Here is a 24,902-nt window from a genome sequence, read left to right as displayed (position 1 = left end):
GATACTGGCCGCACTTAAGCGACTGCAGCTATCGAGCTCGGTGCTTACAATTAATGAAGAAACTAGGAATTCAGTCTCTAGCTCATTTGATTTATTTACAATCAGCCAATCCTAAGTCTGGAAAAAATAATGAGGACAGTATTGTCCCACTCCGTTAGCTACCGTAACCAACATTCCGCTGAGTTCACTAGTGTTTAATAATAAAATAATTTTTGTCTGTTGTAATAATGGACCCAAACTCTTCCATGCGAAATTTGCCTGCACTCAGTTTAAATAGTTATTTCTCTTAGTCCACAGAAAGTTTTCGGAATGATCCATTGAAGCCAAACATTTCGTCATAATTGTTAGGTTTTCCAGGTCTTTTGCTCTCGTCTACCTTGCGATTGTCATCCTCTCTGAACCAGTCTCTGTATTCTATTAGCTTCTTCTTCCATTTTTCTGTGAACAGAAAACAATACAATCACCAATTTATTGAAAATTATTGGGAAACTCAGAGGAAAGTTATTATAGATGCTAGTGTAGCATTCTGTGAGGTGCAAGGAAATTATGTGTGGAAATTTAAAGCATACGTCCCTCTAATGTAGAGAAGAGAAATAGGTTATACCAATTTATGTTCCGAAATGCTTAATTTCTGAGTTATCCGACTTTCAAGTATGAATTTTGCACGTCAAAACTACCTGCCAGGGCTTTATACTGGATTTGTACCTTACTTGACACTGGATGTGTAATTTATATGACCATAATCAAGACAAAAGTTTTCTACATGCGAAGAAATACTCACCTAGAATATCTCGTAGAGGTGGTTCTTTACCACCATATTCCTCCGGGAATATATCACGAGGTACCGAGTCGAACAGAGTACCCACACCATCAGGATGAACATATATCTGCAGGATAAAGAAAATATGATTGCTTTATAAACATGACATACATTTAGTAAATTTACTCACAATTAAGTATATTAAATACATAAAAACTCTAAAAAGGAGGATAAATTAAATTTTCATTGTATAAGTACCCTCTCCTTTATTTTACCAACACCCTCATTCTTCGTATTTTCAGACTTTTCCCATAACCTCCTCTGATTACTTACGATTACAGTCATGAACATTTAAAATATTAAAGATTTTTAGCCTCGCCCTCAAGTGATTACTATTTTATCTTGTCCCAAACTTGTTCCTTCTCTCCACTGACATTCTGAAGATCCCGTATGGTTTGATCTCTCCAGCAAAGTCTCGTCTACCCAGACGAATGCAGATGTAGGTACCGTGGGTGTGAGCGGTCATTAAGGAATATGAGGAAAGATTTAGAGAGTTTGAGGGAAATTATTACTTAGACTTCTAATAAAGGTTGGTCTCCCTCATACAGTCCGGCTCCATGGGTAAATGGTTAGCGTGCTGGCCTTTGGTCACAGGGATCCCGGGTTCAATTCCCAGGAGGGTCGGGAATTTTAACCACAACTGGTTAATTTCGCTGGCACGAGGACTGGGTGTTTGTGTCGTTTTCATCATCATGCCATCCTCATCACGACACGCAGGTCGCCTACGGAAGTCAAATCGAAAGACCTGCATCTGGCGAGCCGAACTTGTCCTCGGATACTCCCGGCACTAAAAGCCATACGCCATTTCATTTCATTTCCCTAAAACAATGTTCAGGGTAGGGTAGGTTGACAAGAAGGGGATATGTTGCAGAAGACAGTTTCATTTCTAGCAGACAAACTGTCCTTATACCCTTCCGCCTTTAACGTCCTTTCCATGAAAAACCACACGCATCCGTCAGCCCCTCTCCGCCAAACGTTACCATGGGCACGGTTCAGGCTTGCATCTATTGTTTGCCTGGCATTCATCAACCCAAAGCAAACACATCCTTCCAACTTCATCACACCGAATGAAGAATCTCCGAGGCCAACGCCGAAATGTACGGTTCCATGAGCCTTGAATCTCAGTCATGGAATGTTCCTGTGCACAATTAGTGCCACTGCAGAATCCACAGACGATATTTCATTACCCCTGGTTTTGTCGTAGTTGTGTCGTCCCTTTTCTACTTCAGAGCCAACTGGGGCATCTCGAGAAATGGCTCTGACTGATTATTATTTACTGATCTAGCAACCAACAACCATTCCTCGTTCATTAAGCTCCCTTGCTACGCCCAAACTGCAGGAATCTCGTGGCACTGAACAACAACGAGCATTCAGCCGTCTTTTTTTGAATGCAGCACATACTGTGTAGAGATGAGAAGAATGCAAGAATGAGGAATGTGGCCTGCAAGCACGAACTTCATGTTCTGCCCAGACAGATCGGCTCTTATCTGCTCGTATCTGCTACTCGAAAACATTGACTTGCACTTTGCAGTTTGCTGTATTACAACTGACAAGAGCGAAGAGCCGCTAGTAGAAGATATTATAAAGTCGCCTGGATAGTAGCGGAGTTGCTATGGTAACCATTGCGTCACTGGCTCTGCTAGTGAAAACTCTTTCGCTCCGTGCCTCATCGGGCATGTACATTCTTCTGATCTCCCAACAGTACATTCATAGTGACATCTGGGATCTATTTTACGTGTGTAGAGGCGTGTCCCGCTAAAAGAGAGATGCTCAGCTGGGCGCCCGTTAAGGCTAGCCCAGCGAGGCCGGGCTCGCTTGTCTGAAATGTGGGTAGATTTCGTACCAAGCGAATGTCAGAGTCAAGCGAGAGAGCGTAAACAGGAGCAGTGATGTTCATTTGTGACTACGAAGCTCTCCTCGCACCATTCAATGAAATGCTGATTGGAGTCCAGTATAAAAATACACTTTAATGGCAGGAAATACAAACCTTTTACAAATATTCGGGTGTGGTTTATACTGAACTCGGCATTAATAGACATGGTTCTATTTTCCTACATTTATACAGTCAAAGAAAAGACGAATAACTTTAAGTGGCGTCTTTAAAAGTAGGAAAGATTACAATATGAAGATAAAGTTGGAATTCAAGACGACAAATTGGGGAAAATATTCATTTATAGGAAGGGGAGTTAGGGATTGGAATAAATTACCAAGGGAGATGTTCAATAAATTTCCAATTTCTTTGAAATCATTTAATAAAAGGCTAGGAAAACAACAGATAGGGAATCTGCCACCTGGGCGACTGCCCTAAATGCAGATTAGTATTGATTGATTGAACTGACATGTTACAAGATTTGTATTACAATATACGGAGTTGAAGCACAGAAGCTGACCGAATTTCCACTAAGAAAAATAAAAAAAATCCCGTTATTCATTCAGTAAAAATGTAATATATTTACATACGTCAACAAATTTAATGCTTGATACTGCGAAGTGTTGTAATGCTGTGTCTTTCCCCGTTCACTGAGTCTGAAAGTAATATTTAAAACTTATCACCGGAAGTCCATTGAGAACCACATCTGGGATATCAGATAATGCATTTGGAAGAAGCTTTTGGCAACAGTGAATACCTTGGAAGAAGTTCATAAGCAAAGATCAACGTTTGAAGATACGTACAAAATGTTGACTATAAAAATATTTCCTTGTATCTTTCTTGGCTGAACTGTTTATTAACATTTTAACTTACCCTGTCGGCGAGTTTCTTCTTCATGAATGGCTTGAAGAGACCTAGTAATGTATCGATGAAACCTGGTGCGTAAATCATATGGACTGCCTTTATTCGTATCGGATACGCTTCCTAGAAGAAGAAAATACAAAACAATCTTAATCTCTCTAGAGGCTGATACAAGTTTTTCTATCTATCTATCTATCTATCTATCTATCTATCTATCTATCTATCTATCTATCTATCTATCTATCTATCTATCTATCTATATGTATATAATAAAGAGTTCCGTCAGTACATTGCTTAGAATTTAAAAAGAATGGCACTTTCTAATTTTCTGACATTTCTGTCTGTCTGTATGTACGAAGGCTGATCAACAAAGAGTGAGAGTGATACTTTTCACAGATGTTTATTATTCCATTTCAATGTTTACATGATCTTTTCAAAGTATCTACCTCCTACTTCAATGCACTTTTTATAGCGTCTCTGCCAGTCCTTGAACACACGCTGCAGACCATTCTTTGTCAGGTCCTTGAGAATCGCCTCACTTTTCTTGAGCACTGCTTCAGAGTTCTCAAATCGAATGCCCCTAAGCTTTGCCTTTAGTGATGAGAATAAAAAAAAAATCACAGGGTGCAAGATCAGGTGGATGCGGTACACAGGTAATGTTGAATCGAGCCAGAAACTACATGAATTGATTTGCGACGTGAGGCCGTGCCTTGTCGTGATGAAGTCACCCAGCCAGTCCGAGAAAGCTCTGGTCGTTTCTTTGCAATGCGCTTCTTCAGTGTAGCCAATACTGACGTGTAGCAACAGTAGTGTGAGGGGGAACTGCATTCTGGTAAATCATTTCATTACAGTAAAAAAAATGTGATCACCATCACTTTCCCTGAAGATGGAACAACTTTTGCCTTTTTTTTTTTCTTTTTTCGATTTCCACACTATGCTGGCTTGTTTTCCTTCATGATCATAATGATGCTTCAGCTTTTCGTAAGTTTCAGTGGCTGTACGATTTAAATGAAAACAGAATTTGATTGCGCTGTACTGCTCCTCTCGCGTCACCTCCATTGTCTGGTATGCGAAATGCACGTAGTGTCTACAAAATAGAGCATTACTACCAACATACCGATAAGCGAGTGCTGCCGCCTACAGAAATTATACATAAAAACACGCTCTTTTCAAATATTTATGTTACAGATAGGGAACTATCATGGCAGCTACAGGAAAAAAAAATATCAGTCTTGGTCTTTGTTGATCAGCCCTCGTATGTACGGGCATGACGAGAAAGCGGCTGAACAGAATTTAATGAAAGTCGGTATGTAAGGTCGGCGAATGAGGCACTACATTCTAAGCTACAAATAATGTTATTCACGCTGAAAATCAATCAATCAATCAATCAATCAATCAATCAATCAATCAATCAATCAATCAATCAATCAATCAATCAATAATAACATAACACTGACCACTGTTATCATGTAATTTGTCTCTTCTGCTGCCACTCATCTCCGTTAGATGAGATTACAGCTGCATCGTGAGTGAAACAGCCTGCCTGAATATTGGTATAAGGTAGCTGGGGAGTTAGATAACTTAGCACATTCTATATGCATGTCCCGTCAACGACGCGAACTGCAGCTAGTATATATATGCATGTCCCGTCAACGACGCGAACTGCAGCTAGCATATATGTATATTCTATATGCATGTGCCGTCAACGACATGAACTGCAGCTAGTATATATTTATATTATATATGCATGTCCCGTCAACGACACGAACTGCAGCTAGTATATATATATTCTATATGCATGTCCCGTCAACGACACGAACTGCAGCTAGTATATATATATTCTATATGCATGTCCCGTCAACGACACGAACTGCAGCTAGTATATATATTCTATATGCATGTCCCGTCAACGACGCGAACTGCAGCTAGTATATATATTCTTTATATATATATATATATACTGCAAATTGAGTATTTATTTCATAATTGTGAGACACCTGACTGCCATCCCAAGTGACCATACAGATCCAGAACACAAATAAAATATTCTTCTTATTATTAATCTGTTTACCCTCCAGGTTGGTTTCCACGCTCAATGAGGAATTAAGGAAATAAACACACTTTCTCACTCAAATTAATGTTACATATTTCTGCCTTCATTTTTATATACACATTACTATAACCATATTCTTGAAAAGAGGGTTGTCTCAAACGATGCAATTTATTTAATAAGTTTTTGCAGTGTAATTTTCGAAAGTTACAGAAATTACTTAATGCCTTTCCTTTCTTTTGCTCAAACGTTTTCTTCTCTCTTCAAAAATCGGTAAAGGCTAGAGATTATTGAGGATACTTTCAGCTTGCAGGCAGGTTGTATCTTCAAGCTTATCCAGGAAACATATAGGAGTACGAATGTACCACACTACGTGAACGAAAATTAGGTCAGCTTTCAAGTTCACTGCGGAATTAATGATAATAATAATGTTATTAGTTCTACCAACTACTTCTATAGTTTTCATAGACGCCGAGGTGCCAGAAGTTCATCCCGCAAGAGTTATTTTACTACCCGGTAGATCTACAGACATTGTGTTACATTCAGAAGCACAGCATTAGACCACCTCAGTCGATCAGCTGATGTGCTTAGCGCACTTTCTGCAGTAACTTACAGCTTGTATTATTTAAACGATCCTGTGCGGTGCGGCTTTGATATTTCTAGCTTTGTACCGTGCAAATGATAGCTTCAGTGGATTAGGGGTGGGGGGATATTCTCTGACTCAGACCGCGCCATTGAGATCTCTGCAATATCCAAGGAAAACCTGGATGGCAGTTTCTTGTCAACTCCGCGTGGAGTGACGCGCTGAGTTGCCATATCTTGTCATATCGTTATTACATATTTCACAGGTGTGATATAAGTGATTTGGGTACTAAGTAACCAGTAGCGACGCTAAGAAGCTCGCCCCCCCCCCAATAATTGGAAATGGGCCCCCCGTTTCCTGCTAAGGTAAGTTACTTCGCAGTAAAAGGTTGTCTATTATTACAATGAACAGCAACGAAGATAATAATAATAGTAATAATAAGTTACACAATTTAGTTTTCAAATCCGAAGGAATTTGAACACACACAAGAAATATATATTCCAATTATAGTAACAGTCAAAATATTAAGAAATAATCTCGCTCCTAGGACCAAATAATTTACTACTCAACCGTTCGTCGTAGGCTATTTAGGTACACAGACTGCCGAGAGTTATAAACAGGCTCGAAGCTCCAGTATTTAGAGTTTAGATGAGGAGAATGTCTTTGTTATCGCATATTCGCCACTAATGGGTTCTCAGAACTGGTTAATTACTTCAAAAGCCTTGATGATTGTTGTGAGTGGCAGCGAGGGATGGTTATTATTGGAACAGGTTGGGAAAGCCACATTCTTTCACAAATAACTACCGTTCTCCTGTTGACGAAAGAAGCTCTGCACTACGACGACCTGAATTTGGAGTAACCCTCTGTCATACATGTACCAGAAGGTACACCTCAAAGCCACGCATTCAAAATAAGCGCCTTAATGAACTCCTTTATGGGTCAAAAGGTGAAAATGATACCACATGAAGTTGGAACTTTAATCAGAAGATGTCACCACTAAAATATTGAGGAACTGTGTTATTGTGAAGTTTCATAAACACTGAATTTCTCCTGGTTTTGTTTGGTATACATCAAGAAGTTTGGACATTTTTCCACAGACGTCACTACCAAAAAAATTTTATCATACACTCTGTGCAAGGTGGAGGAACTTATAACTTAAAGAAGTTTCATATTCCTAGGTTTTCCATAACTGAATCTATGTTCATTTATTTTTGGGTTGGCAACACTTCTTCTTTCCACCAGTTTTGAATCTAGCTAGCCAATCAGGAATTGCTGTAATTAATTTCCAACCAATCCCGCATTTCTTGTTCACTTTGAATCTGCCAATAAAAATTGAGAGGGTGTGGCCGGTTTAGTCTTGAATTCTCTCGAACCTTCCCTGAGGGTATATAAGTTGCAGCTTTTCGGGTTTCCTTGTTAATTGATCACCGTCTTTATAAGTGTGTGTGTTAAGGCAGGAGGCGGGGCGCCTCTTTCTTCGGTCAGCAGAATATCTATAAGGTAATGGCCACCTAAAATTCTATCTTTCTAGCTGTTTCCGCAACTTTACAGTTTATGAGGGGAAGGTCCGAATCTTTAACTATGTAACCTACTTTTCTAAAATGTAAAGTTTCTTTCGGCTAATGTAAAACTTCATAAAGTTTTTAACTGTAAATCGGTGATAGAGAGTGAGTTACCCTCTCGAGCTCCCCTTTGAGGTGACTACGTTTCCGTAACTGTGTTCTCCTATAATGTGTTAAAGTAATTTCCATGCGGGCCACCTAAGTAGTTTGGAAATAGCCCCTGTTTCATCGGCCGAGAGCCCCGTAGGATTTTAATTTTTTTCATTATCTGGAGCGCAGTGTTCGCCTACATTCAGTTTGTGTTCGGGCCGTTTATTTAACCTATTCTTTTTCGCAAAGGCCCTGTAGGTCGGGTACTAGATACCCCTGTATAAAATTATTTTCAATTTGTAAGTTGTGCCTTGAGAAGCCAGAGATAGTAAGTTTTTGGTGTTGCCTTGAGCGGGGTGTTAGAACCTGAGAGCCTGTTTGCTCTTTTCAAGATTTTGTAATGGTAAAGTGTGCCTCTAGAAGGCTTGATATTGTATTTGGGCAGCAAGTGCTCTTGAATTAGGGGATTTCTGCCCTTGAGTGAATGATTCCTTGTTTGAATTAAAGTTGTAAACTGGATCCGGTATCTCTGGAATTGTAAAACCAGGGGCTTTCAAGCCCAGAATCTGTAAATTTCACTAAACTTGGATTTTCCTAGTCTTGTTTCAAGATTGCTAATTGTACCTGTCATGCTGTTATTTGTTGATTTTTAAAATTCTAAAGAAATATAACCTTTGTTAAAGTTTTAAATTAATTTTGATATTGTAGATAGACCCATTCACCCCGGCACCTTCTTTAACCTCTTTCTGCTCCACGGGTATCCCCGTAACAATACAAATAATACTGTGCTGTGTGCTGTAGCTTTATCAGTATGTAAAATCACTTTTTAGCTACTGAAGTAAGAACCTGTCATGGGCACCTCACAAGCCATGGTCCCCGCCCGGCCAGCGGGGTCCTTATCGCCGCCACTGTAATCAACCACAAGGTGCAACTCAATCAGCAGTTGATCACACCATAAAATAAATATGAAGTGAGCAGCGAACTTAAAATAAATAAACACTGCACGGCAGAAAGAAAACGACTCTCCCCATCCTACTCACTTCTATGCAGCCCTTTCAGGTGCCGGTTGTTATCCAATAGAGAAGCACAAATAATACATCACGAAGGCAGTGGTAAGGTGTTATTTTCTATTTTCTTGTAACGACGACAATACTGTAACGGCTACAAAGTAACCAATGTTATTTTTCACCCATCACCAGTTTAAATGCGTACCTGGGCGATCATGAGACACTTCTTGACCAGAGGAATGGTGATAGTGGAGAGGTAACCGAAGGTATAGCCTCGCATATCCAAGACTAGCACCCAGTCAAGACAAATGCCTTCAAGCAATTGGATGGCGCCCATCATTAGAATTACCTTCATAACCTTGGAGAATATATAATCCTTTGGGTCTAAATCCAAATTGTTGTACACGAGCACTCTACTTCCTTCTGGAGTCAGTTTTGGCAAAGGATAAGCGAACCTGGAATACATAGTTTAAACCAAATCAGAGAGAAACAAGTTTATTTACGCACAATACCTATAAATACAGTGAAGCTGCTCCATGCAGGAGATACGATAGTACACAAAGTACTGATCAGTGGCGGCCGGTCAGTACGTGCTACCGGGCTCCAGCACGTAGCTTGGAACTGTAAGGAATATTATTTATGTACAGTACAATTATGCTGGTGCCTTTTCGTTATTTTGAGTACGATATGAATTTGTGTTTTGTGAAAATCAGGACGAGATCTGTCGAACACCTAGCGCCGTTCTCCCGGGGAACAAGGCTCGTGCTCATGTGAAGTGAGCCCTTGCCTGTAGCCTGAAGGAAGCAATACGCAGGCGCAGCCAAGCTTGCAACACTCCCCCTAGCCGGCGGAGTATACCGTAAACCGGGATCAACTTTCACTGATCCCGTTTATAGTTACTTCCTCTCCCGCAAGGGGGTAGAATTACTCGATGCCTCCTGCTACCCTTATGTTCACGGCCGACTTGATGCGTCACTCTAGCTAGCTCCTTGGAGCGCAGCGAGGGATCCAGTCGGCCGTGCTTATGTTGAACGTGGTAAGCGAACCTGCCACTAGAGAGTAGCATCGTCTGGGCTCGAAAGTAAAGCGTAAGTGGAGGCAATCTATCTCACACATGCTTATTAAAACATCCATCTACCTTTTGTGTCAAAAATAAGGAATTCGTAGGTGAGTCAAAGAATCTTTGACTGACCCTAAATGTTATCCCGCATTACAATGTCATTTACTCTGGTGAAATGAAATAGCATATGGCTTTTAGTGCCGGAAGTATCCGAGGACATGTTCGACTCGCCAGATGCAGATCTTTTGATTTGACGCCCGTAGGCGACCTGGGAGTCGTGATGAGGATGAAATGATGATGAAGACAACACGTACACCCAATGATGGTTAAATTTCCAGACCCTGCCGGGAATCGAACCCGGGATCCCTGTGACCAAAGACCAGCGCGCTAACCATTTAGCCATGGAGCCGGACATTTACTCTGGTAATAGGGGAGGTCTCAATGAATCAGTTGGTGGCTCTTTCAGTTGCTTTGTGCGGTTTTTAATCTCGCGGTTATATTACTGGTGCGTGTTTTTTCTGTCATTGGGTTAGTGCTAAAGTTTATACGAAGATTTATCAAATTATTTATCCACTGCAGTGTATATAAAGTGAAATTAAATTAGTGTTCTTAGTGGGGATCTATTTCCCACGATTCTATTTGCACTGATGTAAGTTGCGCCATTAGGTTAGTAAAAACAATATTTCTCCAATGAATTATTTATCTCGTAGACAGTTGTCGAAGAATTCACCTGCTTCCAAATTAATGTTGTTTTTGTTTGTTCTGAGTTATAAATCGTGGGAAAAGTTGTATTATTATTATTATTATTATTATTATTATTATTATTATTATTATTATTATTATTATTACCAAGTTTGAAGTATGCGTTGTTCATCATGGCAATATGCAGATTTAGAACAGCGTATTTAGCTTGTTTTTGTAGCACGTAGGACGATTTTTTCACGAGCCGCCACTGGTACTGATCACTTATAAAATACAGTGAACCCTCACTAAGTACAAATTATAGGCATGTTTCCTAAAATAGTAACCTGAAGCTATAATTAGGAATATAATCTAGTGGCCAAAAATCACAGGAATGTGTGTCCCATTAGAAAATGTGCCGTATATGACGTCTGAGCGTTGCAGCTAGCTGCAGCGTAGCTGAGCAGCCTGTGACAGACACCAGTGTCGTGAGGATGGCAATAAGTCGCGAGTGAAGCGACTTTGAGGCCGGGCGCACATTGAGAAGCAGACGGCCGCAGAGCAGGGCAGATCAGGTCAGGACAGCGTAGCTATGACGAAACTGCGGAAGTGTATGTGTACGCACATTGCCATGCAGTCTCGCGTCAGCAAGGAGCAATGGCTAGCAACAAAGTTCCGAATGAACAAAATTTGAAAATCCCTCTTCCAGCATTTGTGAATAATTTTGTAGAACCGTTGCCGTACGTTTTTGTTGGTAATGAGGCCTTTCCATTGTATGAAAAATTAATGAGGCCGTATCCCGAACAAAGTGTAACCGGAAACTATGAAAATAAGATTTTCATTTACATGCTGTCACGAGCAAGGCAAACTGTTAAATGTTCTTCTGGCATACTGGCGTCGAGGTTCCGTGTTTTCCGAAAACCATTCGAGATCAAAGTTGACAGTGTTGATAAAGTCACAAAGGCGGCTTGTGTGTTGCATAATTTTCTGAGATACAACACTTTGCCTGAAAATAATGTAGATGAGGACATTATCAAAATGCCTGAGAACCAGTTGCTTCCATTGGTACACAACAGGGGGAGTGCATCCAGTGCTTTTATAGTGAGACAGAAGTTTACCAATTATTTCAACACGGTAGGAAGTGTGCCGTGGCAAGCTGATAAAGTTTCAAGAGAGAACTACTGACTTACTACAATGACAAGAAATTCCAGGTAACTGGCATTGTTCCCAAAAATATACCTTGGGAAGCCGAATTATTGCCTGGTGTGCTGGCATATTCTTCAGATTGTTTAATTTCTTTTTAATTTTCGTATTTACGTAGATGACTTATTACGATTATTCGTTTTCTACATATTTGTCCTTTTCCTAAAGTATAAAAAGTATTTGTGAATAAATTGTTTTGATAGTAGCCTACTTACCATCGTTAACATTCACGTCCTTGGCAATTTCGCTCCAAATATCTAGTTTTAATTTATTATTCACATAGTCCACATGATTCACATCGTATAGAACAGGGTACGACCGCACGGCTTCGACAATTTTTTCCTCCATGTCTCAACTACTCAACTAACTACGCGACACGTGCGCAGGAAACTGTGTTTCGAAGACTGCGCGTGGTAGGCGGAAGTAGGTGCAGAACTGATCTGCTCTGCTCTGACCTGCCCTGTCTGTCAACTTGCGGTGGTGCAATGATTTGTGTGAATTACAAAAATCTGCTCTGCGCTGCGCTGCTTTAGCTGCTTCGCCTCCGTCCTAATGTGTGCCCGGCCTGATGATCATCAGCACACGCCGCACGGGTCATAGCACTGCGGAGATTACACGAAAATTCGTGTGTCCGAGGTCAACAGTGTCGAGGTTGGATCTCCAATATAACAAAGTGAATTTTACCACCCGAGTAAACCGCCGCGCGGGGAGAACACAGATGTTTAACAAACGGACATCACGTCGCCTCCGCAGAACCATACTGGGCGCTTGACGGGCTACTATGAGTCAGATCACCACCCCTAGTTGAACTGTAAGGACTGTAAGGAGGCAACTGCACCCCATAGACTTCACCAGCCGAAGACTAACTCGCGTTCCTTTGCTGACACCTCGACACAGAGCTCAACGACGTGCATGGTCCCGCGAACATCGTCAATGGTCCATGGAACTGTGGCGGCGTGTAGTATGGTCCGATGAATCCCAGTTCCAGTTGTATCGAGCTGATGGGAGCGTGAGAGTGTGGCGTGTGCCCCATGAGGCTATGGATCCCAGGTGGGAGGTGCCTCAGTTTTAGTTTGGGCAACGTTCTCACGGTCGCAGTTACACCTCATTGTCTGGCTGACAGGTGCACATTATGTGGACATCCTTCCAGACCATCTGCATCCCTTTCTGGCCCTAGAGTACCCTGATGGAGATGTCATGTTTCAATAGGGCAATGCGCCATGTCACTGCCCTATGGTGAAACGCAAGTAGTTGGAGGAGCACTCCAGTGAAGTTACGATCATGGATTGGCCTTCCAGTTCCCCAGATCTTAATCCAATCGATGCTGTCGATGCTGGTGTACGCTCCATGTAATCCACACCAATTATACAAGACCAATTGTGCGTAGCATTGCAAGATGCGTGGATCCAGATCCCTCCTGAGCGATTCCAACACCTTGTAGAGTCGACGCCTCGCCGTACTGCTGCCGTTTTGAGGGCTCGTGGATGATCATCCCACGTTCAAAGTCAGTTAACTTCCGACTTGTTGCCATCTTCATGACACTGGCGTCTGTGACAGACTGCTCAGCTACGCCGCAACGCTCAGAGGTCATACACGGCACATTTTCTAATGCAGGGCCTCTCAGGGTGCATGCGCGTGGTTGGCTTGGTTGACCAGAGTGCAGACCCCCCACTCCTCGATTTGGAGCAATAGCGCTAACTCTCTCTTTCCTCACGCCTCTCTCGCTCGCTCCGCCTGTCTCCCTCTACCCCACTTGCGCCGTAGCGCTCCAAATCCGGGCTGAGTTGAGCCGAGTATAGCCGAGTAGAGCCGAGCATAGCCGAGTAGCCCAGAGACGAAGCGTTGATCCGAGCCATACCGAGCGGCACCGATGCACAGTGCACGGAGCTCTTGCGCCTCGCTCTGCACGCGTGAGATTTTGGGCGTTTGAGAGGCCCTGTTCTAATGGGACACACCTTCCCGTGAGTTTTGGCTACTCAGTGTATAATGCGGTTTTAATAATGTTTGTAATTTGTCTTCACAATTAGGACAAGATATGCATGTGAATTATATTATCCCCATTTTCAACCTACAGTTCACCACACTCTCATTTGCAAACATTATGCTAAACCTTCAAAGTCATTGATCGCATAATAGGAAACAACTTCTTCACTAAGTTTGCTGCTTATGGTATCAAATAGGATGACAAAAATAGCACTAGAAAGGTAATCAGTTATGTTCTAAAATCAAGTAACCACCATAAGCTAGTATTCTGATTTTTGATGACAAGGTTTTCTTACAGTCTTGTAATGATATTGCAATAAATTATAGCTAGTAGTTTAAATGCCCTTAAAATACAAAAATAACTAAGTACCTCTGGTACTGTTCAATATGTAACATTTAGAAAAATATATCAGTGAATGTATAAATACTGAATAACATAACTCTTACATTTTCTACTTAATATCATTATTTGTGCTTCAATAGTTAAATACAAATTAACTTTGAAAATCTCATTAATCTTTAAAACTCAGCCAACACAAAACTGACAAAATATATGTAACTTACTGAGTTGCAGCTAACTATAAAATACAAAGTAAATCTGCACCACTGAATAGGAGCCCAATAACTTTAAATGCAAGCAAGTATTAAATAAAAACTAACAGACTATAGAAAAATAAGATTTACTCCAGTATAATTAACATACCTTGTAAAGTAATAACAAAATAATAATAGGATATATAGATATCATTTCCAATCAAAGATAAACATATGAAACTCATTCTCAAAAGGCATGCACCAGATCATAAAAGCTCTTCCAAGAATGTTCTTGAAAAATAAAATTACAACAACAATTCATCAATGAACAAATACTGAAATTACATGTACACCATGCTATTTTGATTTAAAATCATTACTCTGACTACCTTCCTGCCATCCAATAGCACAATTAACTGTCTCAGATTCAAAACTAACAAGTCAAACACTTTGGAGACTGTGCATTATAGGATGTTTGTAATTTAATATTTTTTTATAGTGCCTAGTAAAATAATGGTCAATAACTCTATATCTTCAAACAAGATTATGTTATGTATAGTAGGATACTGTCATTTTATTACAACCAATGGGTGGAACATAGGCCTGTGTGAGGATGTATCAATGTGGTAAAAATGCAGGGTATCGTTTGAGGGTACTATTGTAGTAAAATGGGCAGTAAGGGGTTGCACGATATGAAAAAGGTAGAAATCGTTGGTATAGAGGACACAGTTCCTCTAGATTTTTTTTCACGTCAAATAGTACAGGAAACTAACCCATAACATAATCATAACTCCAGACAAATAAATGTTTCTTACTCACTGTTTGTTGAAGATTTCATGCAGGTCGGGATCCAGCGGGTCTCTCTTTCCAAACAACTCCGGCGCTAGTTCCTTTGCACTGTACAACAAATCTACACAGCGTTTCACTTTTTCCAAGCTGTTCTTGCGGGCAATTAGTGAACTTCGGATCGCTCGTTCATCTGAAATCGAAACCATTCAAAATTATATTTATTGTTGTTGTTGTTGTTGTTGTTTTATGCTCACGCGACTGGTAGCACTCTTCGGTATTTCCAAGAAGGAATGAGTGAGTCAGGCCGGGAAGCTCTCAGCCGGCGTGAGGGCATGTGACAGCGTCTCACACTTTTTTTTTTTTTCAATTTGCTTTACGTTGCGCCAACAAGGGAGGTCTTATGGCTGCGATGGGAGAGCAAAGGTATAGGAGTAGAAAGGACGTAACAGTGGTTTTAATTAAGGTACAGCCCTAGCATTTTCTTAGTGTGAAATGGGAACCAAGGAAACATCATGGGCTGCCGACAGTAGGGTTCAAACCCAAACCCACTTCCTCGATATACCTCACTACTATTGTGCTGTTCGTCTGGTATGTCCATGGACTTTGTGGAGGCGAAACTAGGATGTTCTTATTCTGGCCACACCCCAAAGTTTCTAGTACTTGATTAGCAGAGATATAAAGGCAGGCTCACCGCGAACAAGAACGACTATTGCTGGAGAGCAGTGTTAAGTGTTACAGGAGTATTGGGCGTTGGTTAGTGGTCGGAGCAGAGTTATGCCTATTGCTCGCGGTAAAATGTTTCGTAAAATTTGTTGTACAATTAATTTTATAAAATTTTTTGTGAAAACAAGTTGTGTTGCTCACGGTAAAATCATTTTATAAAATCCGTGGAAACATCAGGATGGCCATCTATGAACTTACTTCTGAACTAAGATATGTATGTGCTGCCATCTATCAATAAACTTTTAAACCAAGAATCAGCTGTTCAACTTACAATGTTTTTGAGAGTATGGCTCCAACAAACAAAGCAAAACTTGCTGTTTTAGCTGCAATTATATGTTGTACAGTGGTAAAAAGGAAGAAAAGAAATGTCAGGAAATGCTGGACCCGGCATTGGATCAAAAGAAGAAAAGGAGGTCCTTGGTCGAAAATTAGTTGAGGTTAGAAGACCAGTATTCATACAGAAATTCGCCGATTGTGCTTTTTGCCTCTCTTCCTGCATTTCTGCTGTAGTAAAGTGGCGATTTAACTTCGTACAAACAAGGATATTTCTGGTATTCGCCAGTAAAACACTAACAGCTTCCTTAGTCCACCCGGATCCTGCCATTTTAGAAAGAAATGTTTGTTTACAATCGAGCTTCGCAATCTTCTCCCGACGTAGCGCCAGCATCAACGTAATGTCAGCTTTGCTGATTGGTTCATTTAGTAAAATTAATTTTACGGAATAGAACATGTCCTATTTTATGAAAAGTTTTATCAAAGGTTTTATAAAACTTGAATTTGACCGTGAGCAACAGAAATTTTATAAAATTAAATTATTGTACAATAAATTTGGTCCGCCTCTGTGCTGTAGTGGTTAGTGTGATTAGCTGCCACCCCCGGAGGTCCGGGTTCGATTCCCGGCTCTGCCACGAAATTTGAAAAGTGGTACGAGGGCTGGAACGGGGTCCACTCAGCCTCGGGAGGTCAACTGAGTAGAGGTGGGTTCGATTCCCACCTCAGCCATCCTGGAAGTGGTTTTCCGTGGTTTCCCACTTCTCCTCCAGGCGAATGCCGGGATGGTACCTAACTTAAGGCCACGGCCGCTTCCTTCCCTCTTCCTTGCCTATTCCTTCCAATCTTCCCATCCCTCCACAAGGCCCCTGTTCAGCATAGCAGGTGAGGCCGCCTGGGCGAGGTACTGGTCATTCTCCCCAGTTGTATCCCCGACCAAGCGTCTGAAGCTCCAGGACACTGCCCTTGAGGCGGTAGAGGTGGGATCCCTCGCTGAGTCCGAGGGAAAAGCCGAACCTGGAGGGTAAACTGATGATGATGATGATGATGATGATGACAATAAATTTGACAGAAAATTTTACCGTGAGCAACAGGCATTATGATGTGTTGCCGAGTGATATGTGTTGAGTAGTCACATGCGTTGATTGTGCGAGTTACAGAGTACAGCAGTGGTGGTGCTGTGATAGTCAAGATCGTGTGTTCCACCCTGTCTGCATTGGAAATGGCGTGTGAAGAGTATAGTGCTTGCGAAGCCAAGTGAAAGTTGAAAGCTGTCAATCAAGATCGAGGACGGATCGCCCGATACAGGTAAATACCAACAAGCTGGAGACCCGCCGTGAGGGCCAAGATTTCTGTAAACAGCCACTAATTCGTGAAATGCTGGCATTCATTGTCCATTATAATTATGTATGTGTGTGCTAAGTGGGCCATCCTAGATTAAATTACATTACTAAAACCGACAGCGTTTTATTCGTAACATTATTGTTGTTGTTTGTGCTTCATTTGAGGGTGGGCGTCGGGACACGGGTAATGCTGATTACCTCCCACAGATTAGGTTCTGGTTCCCTCCCCAGAAAGAAGACAGCCTTATTTACTCCCGCTTTGACGACATTTATTGTTTAGTGTCGCCTGATTCCCTCCATAGCAAATATTCATTAACCAGACACACAAATTTCCGTCATAATTTACACCGACTTAGGACTGTCAAGATTAGAAAGTAAAACCCTTCGTGGGTTTAAATTGACATATTTATTTATTTATTTATTTATTTATTTATTTATTTATTTATTTATTTATTTATTTATTTATTTATTTATTTATTTATTTATTTATTTATTTATTTATTTATTTATTTATACCTTTCTGTACATTGTAGGGCTATAGCTATTTGATACTTTAAATAAACTAGAGTACCCCTGCTGCTCCGTGACATTCGTTATAAATAGGTCAGATAACTCGTCTCGACAAGCCTGTGGTAGTCATATTGATTTGGCTGCCCTTCCAACAGTTTTATGAACTTTTAATACCGGTACATAATAACTGAATCATTCGTAATGTAGTTTTTAACACTTATTTCCGTACAGTACTCAATGTACTTCGACATTCGGGCGTATCTGGATCTTAACATTTTCAAACGATCTTGCCCGAGATAGTGCAACATACAATTGGCCGTAGCTGAATACTGATTCGGGTAAGTAGACTACCCACTTTTTTAAGGGTTTGTACCTGCGCTTTACTAATTATCATACAGAAGGCTGGTCGATTTGATACCTTCCCGTCTGTACGTACGTCGATGTTTTGTATTAGCAGCATGTAAGTTGTTAGGAAAGTTCTGCCATCTGTTGAGTATATTTAGAAGCTGGAGAGGTCAGAGAATCAAAGAGTATCTAGCGCAGAATAATATTCTTCCATGATCAGAGGAAATGTATACTCTCTGGCTTGACAGGTAGTAACAAATACAGTAGAGACAATACGCGACAGTCTGCGAGATATCGAGGGACAGCGATTAGAGCACTGTCTAGCGGAGTGACCTGGGAGTAACTGAATCTGTCATAAAAGCACGTGTATTTGTTAGTGAAGTTTTTGGCGTTATTTATGCGTTTGCATTAAGCTGACATAAGTAAATAGTAGCGTGTGTCATTCCTTTACATCTTCTCTCAATATGAGTGGAAAGATATGTGCTGTGTTTGGCTGCAAAACCATAAAGTGCAGATGGATTCGCGATCTTTCTTCCGTTTCCCTCGTGACAAGAAAATGTAAGTAAATATTGTGTTTGGCTGTTTGCATAGATATTCTTCCAGTTACAAAGATATTTGTATAGTACTTCCTAAACTTCTGACCTGCGCGACCCACATTTTAACTGGCTTAAAATATAATAAGCTTATTTTATTGTATAGTGCAGCAGTTAACCTTCAATACCGATGTGTTGTTGTAAGTGTTATCTGTGGGTTTTGATTTAATTCAAGAAAATGCATATGTGTGTGGCTGGTTGTGTTCCAAGTTACCTCATTTGGAATGCCGTAATGCGTTGCCAGGCACTGAAGGAAATATGGGTGATTTAAGAAATGTAAATATTTTGTTGAAACAATATGATGATGCAAATATGCTTTACCCTAATGTAATGGCAAGTATTGCTTACAGGGAAATTTTGAATTTTCTTGAGGGTAAATTTATAGATTTTCTTTCTGTTAGTAGGGTTCAAGTTAAAAGGAAAATTGTCCAACTCTTAAATATAAATTCATTGAATCATGTGTGTAAAGAATGTGCCGATATTTTTATTGACAAGTGTCTTAATGTGATGATACAATGCTTTTAAATGAGAAAAAAGACAAATCTAGGCGTGAAAGTTCAGGTAGGAATACTAAAGCTAAAAAAGTAATGCATAAATGAAAGATCAAGCCCTTTCACAGCAGTCCATTTCACATCTTGGTTATATGTCTAATTTCAGTCTTTAAATAATAATCTGTTAAATAAATTTTCATTTATTTACCCTGAATTGCTTTAGCAACTTTGAAGTTAATATCGTAGTAATACTTTCTTTCTAGACTAATTTATTTATCCATTTCCGTATATACATTTCCATTGATATTTGAATTTAGCGCAAATTTTCAGGTCACGCCACTAGGAGCGCCACCTGAGACTTGTCTCCCATTTTAACAAGGCTAAATCCGGAAGTGTCGCGTATTGTCTCTGCTGTATTTGGTAGTAATCAAACATGGCTGCATGCAATGACATTACTAAGGATGAAAATCACGTGTCGCTTAGCAACCTGCTAAGTACAGAATGTATTGCGGGTTAGGGTAATCCTTCGCCTGCAATTATTGGAGTGATCATTTAATGATTAATGGAAGTTAGCTGAACATAGAGACTTATCAATGTCTCATGATGCACCGGTAGGTGTTTCCGGGGAGAATACAACAGAAATGAAACAAATCGGTTCAATAGAATGGACGGACGGGTTTGCCAAAGCTGTTTCTAGTGAACTCTATTAATATGTAGATGTAATTAAATTTGAAATGAACATAAAATGTCATTTGATAAAGATTTAAAGCAACACGAAAGCTACCGTTGAATTATTAAAATGAATGCAGTTGCTGTGACTAAAAACTAAATCTAGATCAATCAATCAATCAATCAATCAATCAATCAATCAATCAATCAATCAATCAATCAATCAATCAATCAATCAATCAATCAATCAATCAATCAATCAATCAATCAATCAATCAATCAATCAATCAATCAATCAATCAATCAATCAATCAATCAATCAATCAATCAATCAATCAATCAATCAATCAATCAATCAATCAATCAATCAATCATCGATTTTCATATAGGGCAGATTTCCTATCGTTAGTTTACCTAGCCTTTTCTGAAAAGATATCCGAAAACTTAGAAATGTAACAAATTATTCCAGTCCTTAACTCCTCTTCCTATAAACGAAAATGTGGCCCGGTTTGTCCTCTTAACTTCTAACTTCTTATTATGATATTTCCTACTTACAGAAACTCCACTCAAGCTTTTTCGTCTAATAATATCATTCCAAGCCATCTCTCTACTGAGAGGAACATTCCGCTTAGTCGAGCAGCTCGTCTCCTTCCCCTCAAGTCTTCCCAGCCCGAAGTTTGCAACATTTCCATAACACTACTCTCTTGATGGAAATCACCCAGAACAAATCCTGCTGTTTTCCTTTGAATCTTTTCCAGTTGTTGAATCAAGTAATCCTGGCGAGGGTCCCGTACAATAGAACCATAAAGTAGAGGGCCCAATTTCATCCACTTAGCAGATTTGGACTTGTGTCAGAAATATTATGGACAAGGCTAGAAATTGGTATATAATATATTACTGAATATGTTCTCCACTTACGGTCAAGTTTCAATGAAACTGTAGTCAATACTTGACATAAACGCTACAAAAACTAAACTACCAAGACTGTGTTCGTAATTTCGTCCCCTACCAAATTTATGAAAAGTACAATTAATTTTAATATATTTTTTCCTTTCTAACCTTACCAAGTGCTTTCCCTATAATGAATTACATGAAGGCAATTTATGAAAAACAAATTTGATGTTATTTTTTACATAGTCTTCCAGCGCCCCTCGTGGGATGTTAAACACTTTACTTGCACGTTTGTGACCCATTATTTTGTCCGTCACTGCCTCAATAGCCTTTTTCATAGCCTCCTTATCCCACTGCTTGCGTTTTCCCATCTGAAAATAATGATAAACTTCATAAATATCAAATAAAATGAAGGGGGACGAAATTACGAACATTCCCTGATTTATTATAATGGCCGCTACAGTAACTCACGCCAACCATCTCACTGTAGCGATTACACGCCAGGAACTACTCCACACATATTAGTGCTCATTCTAGGAATAACAGGCTCTTAATTTGAATTCTGCACTAACTCAGCTCAGTATGAAAAATGAACCCTCCTTGTACACGGAAACTAAACGTGGCGCACACAACCAACTCTAAGAAGACAACGGGATGAGGCTACGCGTGTGCGCGCGGCTAAACATTAAGTACGAACCGTGCAAACGGAATTTGGCCTCCTACCTTATTCTAACTGGGGTCTTATCAATAACTTAATACCTCCTCTCCTTTAACTCCTGACTGCAACCCCCCTAAATACCGTCATAACCATATGAAGAGATCTGTAACATAAACTTTATTTAAAATCTCCTTTATGTGATTACTCGAATGAAGATCATTCCTTGTATTTAAACCTATGTGGGTGGTTACAGTGATGCCCATGAGGAACTTTCACCGAGAGAGTTGGCTACGAGGAGCGCGCAGGTGTGAGCTTGCATTCGGGTGGCAGTGGGTTCGAACCCAACAAGACGATTTTCCGTGGTTTCCCATTTTCACTTCCAGGCAAATGCCGGTGCAGTTCCTATTCATAAGCCACAGCCTATTCCTTCCAACTCCTTGCTCAATTTAATTTCATTCTTCATTAACCATCAACAGTTGAGACTCAATGAATGGAAGGTTAAGTTCCAGGAATGAAGATAAGCGAACCCAAAACAATAGTGATGCCAATAAACAGACGGGGGCAACCACCGAACATCATGCTAGGAAACATCCACTGGAAAGTGTGGAAAACTTTACATACCTGGGCAGTGTAATATTTCGAAGTGGCAAACAGAGAGCAGAAGAGCTCTCACTTTTACCAGCAAGTACAAACACTCCTCTGGGATCCCAAAGTACCAACAAAATTAAAGCTGGTGATGCTCAATCAGTACTTCATACCAATCTTAAGGTATGGTATCGAAACCTGCATCTTCACTAACAAGAACTCATCAAGGTTGCAGGCATCTGAGGGGAAGTTCCTGAGGTCCACAATTCAAACAACAAAACTGGACAAGTTCCATGGTTAGAAAGGAAGCTGGGATTGAGACATCGTTGTTAGATGGGGTCAGCGTGTCCAGATTGAGGTGATTCGGGTATGTAATGAGGATGGAGCGAACAAGGACAGCTTACGTTCGGATGCTAAGTGACTTGCAGGCTGCGTTGAACACAATCAGTACAATGTCAACCCAATAGCTGCTACTATAAGATCTAGAGCACAGCAGTGCCCCCATGTCTGTTTTTCCTGGCTTCGAGGACACACCGGTTCTCCTGGAAATGAAAAGGCAGACATCCTCGCTAAAGCAGCCTCCTCATCCAACATAGAAATCACCTACAACAAGTCATCCCCAAACTACGCAAAAGTCCAAATCAAAACGCATCTAATAACACAGTGGACTAACCTTTCGACGTCAAGTACAAAAGGGTCTGTCACAAGAGAATTATTTTTTCCGATATACAGGATGTACCAAAACTCGACGGCAAAAATTTAGGAATGGATTCCTCACATAGAGAGAAGGCAAAAAGGTTATGACAACATGGGTCAGGAAAGGTATATTTACAAATTTATTCAAACTTTTGTAGATTTACACCGTACGTCTGTAACGGCAGCTGAAACACTCTGAGCATGTATCAGAGGAAATGTTCAAAGTGATGACCTTGAGCTTGAATACAAGCCTCCGCTCGTTGTCGCATGGAGTTACGCAGGTGATCAAAAATGCCTTGTGTAGTGCGTACTGCCTGAGAGGTTGTCACAATGCGCTCACATAAAGTTGCTTCATCAGGAGCAGGAGTCACATACACGAGAGGCTTAACGTGTCCCAACAGGTAAAAGTCCAGGGGGTTCAAGTCAGGAGAGCGTGGTGGTGGCCAAGCAATCGGTCCTCCTTCACCTATCCAGCGCTCAGGAAAATGGGTATTCAGGTACCTGCGGGCAGCAGACCGAAATGCCCGGGAGCACCATCATGCATGAAAAACATTTGTCGACGGGATGTAAATCGCATGTCTTCCAAGTAATCAGGCAATGCAGTACGCAAGAAATTCGTGTAGTTCTGTCCAGTAAGCCTATTCGGAAGAACGTAGGGTCCCAACAAGGAATAACCAACAATGCCTGCCCAAATATTAATGGCGAACCTCTGTTGATGAGACGATTGGATGATTGCATGAGGACATGTAAATTATTACTAAAATTAATTTGTGTCAAAAAGTTTGAATAAATCTGTAAGTATGCATTTCCGGATCCATGTTGTCATAACCTTTTTTTCTTCTCTCTGTGTGAGGAATCCATTCCTAAATTTTTGCCGTCGAGTTTTGATACAGCCTCTATATAGCCGACTCCAGTGCAAAACATTAGTGACCGAATTCATTCTCACTCAGTTTCTTTCCGACCATGGAAAGTTTAAGTGCTACTTTGAACGCTTCAAAATTAACATTGCAGGAGATTACTCGTGCTTTTGAGGATCTTCAAAAACGGTTGACCATTTACTGTTCGAAGGTGCCATGTTCGGAAGGACAAGATTCGAACTTGAGTGTCACTTAAACAACTATAATATGGAAATTCAAAGCCATTATACCATCTGTTTAGGAAATCCTGCTGCTACAAACAGTTCCTTAAATTCCTTCACCACATCTTCACTAATTTATTTTCCTAATTTTGTATCAAGCACCAATAATTTTTAAAAAACTGATCAAAACTATAACCCTAATATACTCATGTGCAACAGGGTTCAAACTGTCAGGATATTTAATAAGTACTATTTTAAATTTAGAGAGACACGTGACAGGAAAACGGATGGTGGGAAGACCAAGATCCCACTGGATGGACATCGTAAAGACGAACATTGCACATCGGGGAAGGACGCTGGAGGATGTCATTAACAACAGAACGTATCTCAATACGACAAGAGTGGAAGAGCCTCGTCAAAAGTACTCGGGAAACTGGAATTGTAAAATGATGATGATGATGATGATGATTAACTATCAACTGAGGTTGGTGTCAGGAAGAAAAACTCAACTAAGGTGTAGACATGAACACATAATCAACTTACCAATCCCGTCCGGTAGATGAGGCTGCTGTGATATCCAGTCCTTGAGATACTTCACATCTCGCTCTAGACCTTCAGGGGTAATGTTCAGCTGCTTGTAGATATAGGCCAATTGCTCCTCTGTAGGTGGTTCTAACACGATCATCTTGGCTGTGAAATGATAAGAAATATGAATGTTACAGTTTAGCATTTCTGTACCGCTAATAGCATAGGCCTAAACAGAACAGTAATTAACAAAAAATAGAGTAGTTTTCGGCTTAAAAGCGGCTAGTTTTCTAGCCTTGCACCTCTTCGTTCGGGAGGCGGAGTAGCTGGTCCCCAACTTCGGCTGTCCTGAGAATGGTTTTACTAGCCTTGTAATTTTTCATTCTGGAGGTGGAGGAGTTTGTCCCTAGCGTTGGCTGTCCTGAGAATGGT

At 40.5% G+C, this 24,902-nt stretch overlaps 2 protein-coding genes across 5 annotated transcripts in view; one reads left to right on the top strand and one right to left on the bottom strand.

The window, feature by feature from the left end:
* The window catches only part of LOC136881759 (alpha-tocopherol transfer protein-like), a 212,260-nt gene that overhangs the window by 131,931 nt on the left and 55,427 nt on the right, over positions 1–24,902 (top strand). The window lies entirely within an intron of this gene.
* Positions 70–24,631, bottom strand: LOC136881758 (alpha-tocopherol transfer protein-like). 2 transcript variants are annotated; one of them, XM_067154189.2, is made up of 6 exons: positions 24,489–24,631; positions 15,124–15,283; positions 9,049–9,298; positions 3,564–3,674; positions 782–887; positions 70–438 (listed from the first exon to the last, which is right to left on the bottom strand). In XM_067154189.2, exons 1-6 carry the CDS (start codon positions 24,628–24,630, stop codon positions 287–289), a joined length of 921 nt encoding a protein of 306 aa, XP_067010290.2. In that variant the 5' UTR covers position 24,631; the 3' UTR covers positions 70–286. The 2 variants fall into 2 exon arrangements, with proteins under 2 accessions (XP_067010290.2, XP_067010291.2); XM_067154190.2 differs by lacking the exons at positions 70–438; positions 782–887 and adding an exon at positions 2,985–3,447.

Source organism: Anabrus simplex, chromosome 10, assembly GCF_040414725.1.
Source record: "Anabrus simplex isolate iqAnaSimp1 chromosome 10, ASM4041472v1, whole genome shotgun sequence".
Lineage (NCBI taxonomy): Eukaryota > Metazoa > Arthropoda > Insecta > Orthoptera > Tettigoniidae > Anabrus > Anabrus simplex.
Note: the sequence above shows the minus strand (reverse complement) of the source record. Positions and strands in the feature narration are given on the sequence as shown.

Bases quoted from the DNA above. Each gene is read 5' to 3' on its own strand.
- LOC136881758 (XM_067154189.2), bottom strand. From the start codon at position 24,630: ATGATCGTGTTAGAACCACCTACAGAGGAGCAATTGGCCTATATCTAC. The intron at 15,284-24,488 runs GTAAGTTGATTA...TTTCGATTTCAG, and splicing joins TCATCTACCGGACGGGATTG to ATGAACGAGCGATCCGAAGT. The intron at 3,675-9,048 runs GTACGCATTTAA...TTCTTCTTCTAG, and splicing joins AGTGTCTCATGATCGCCCAG to GAAGCGTATCCGATACGAAT.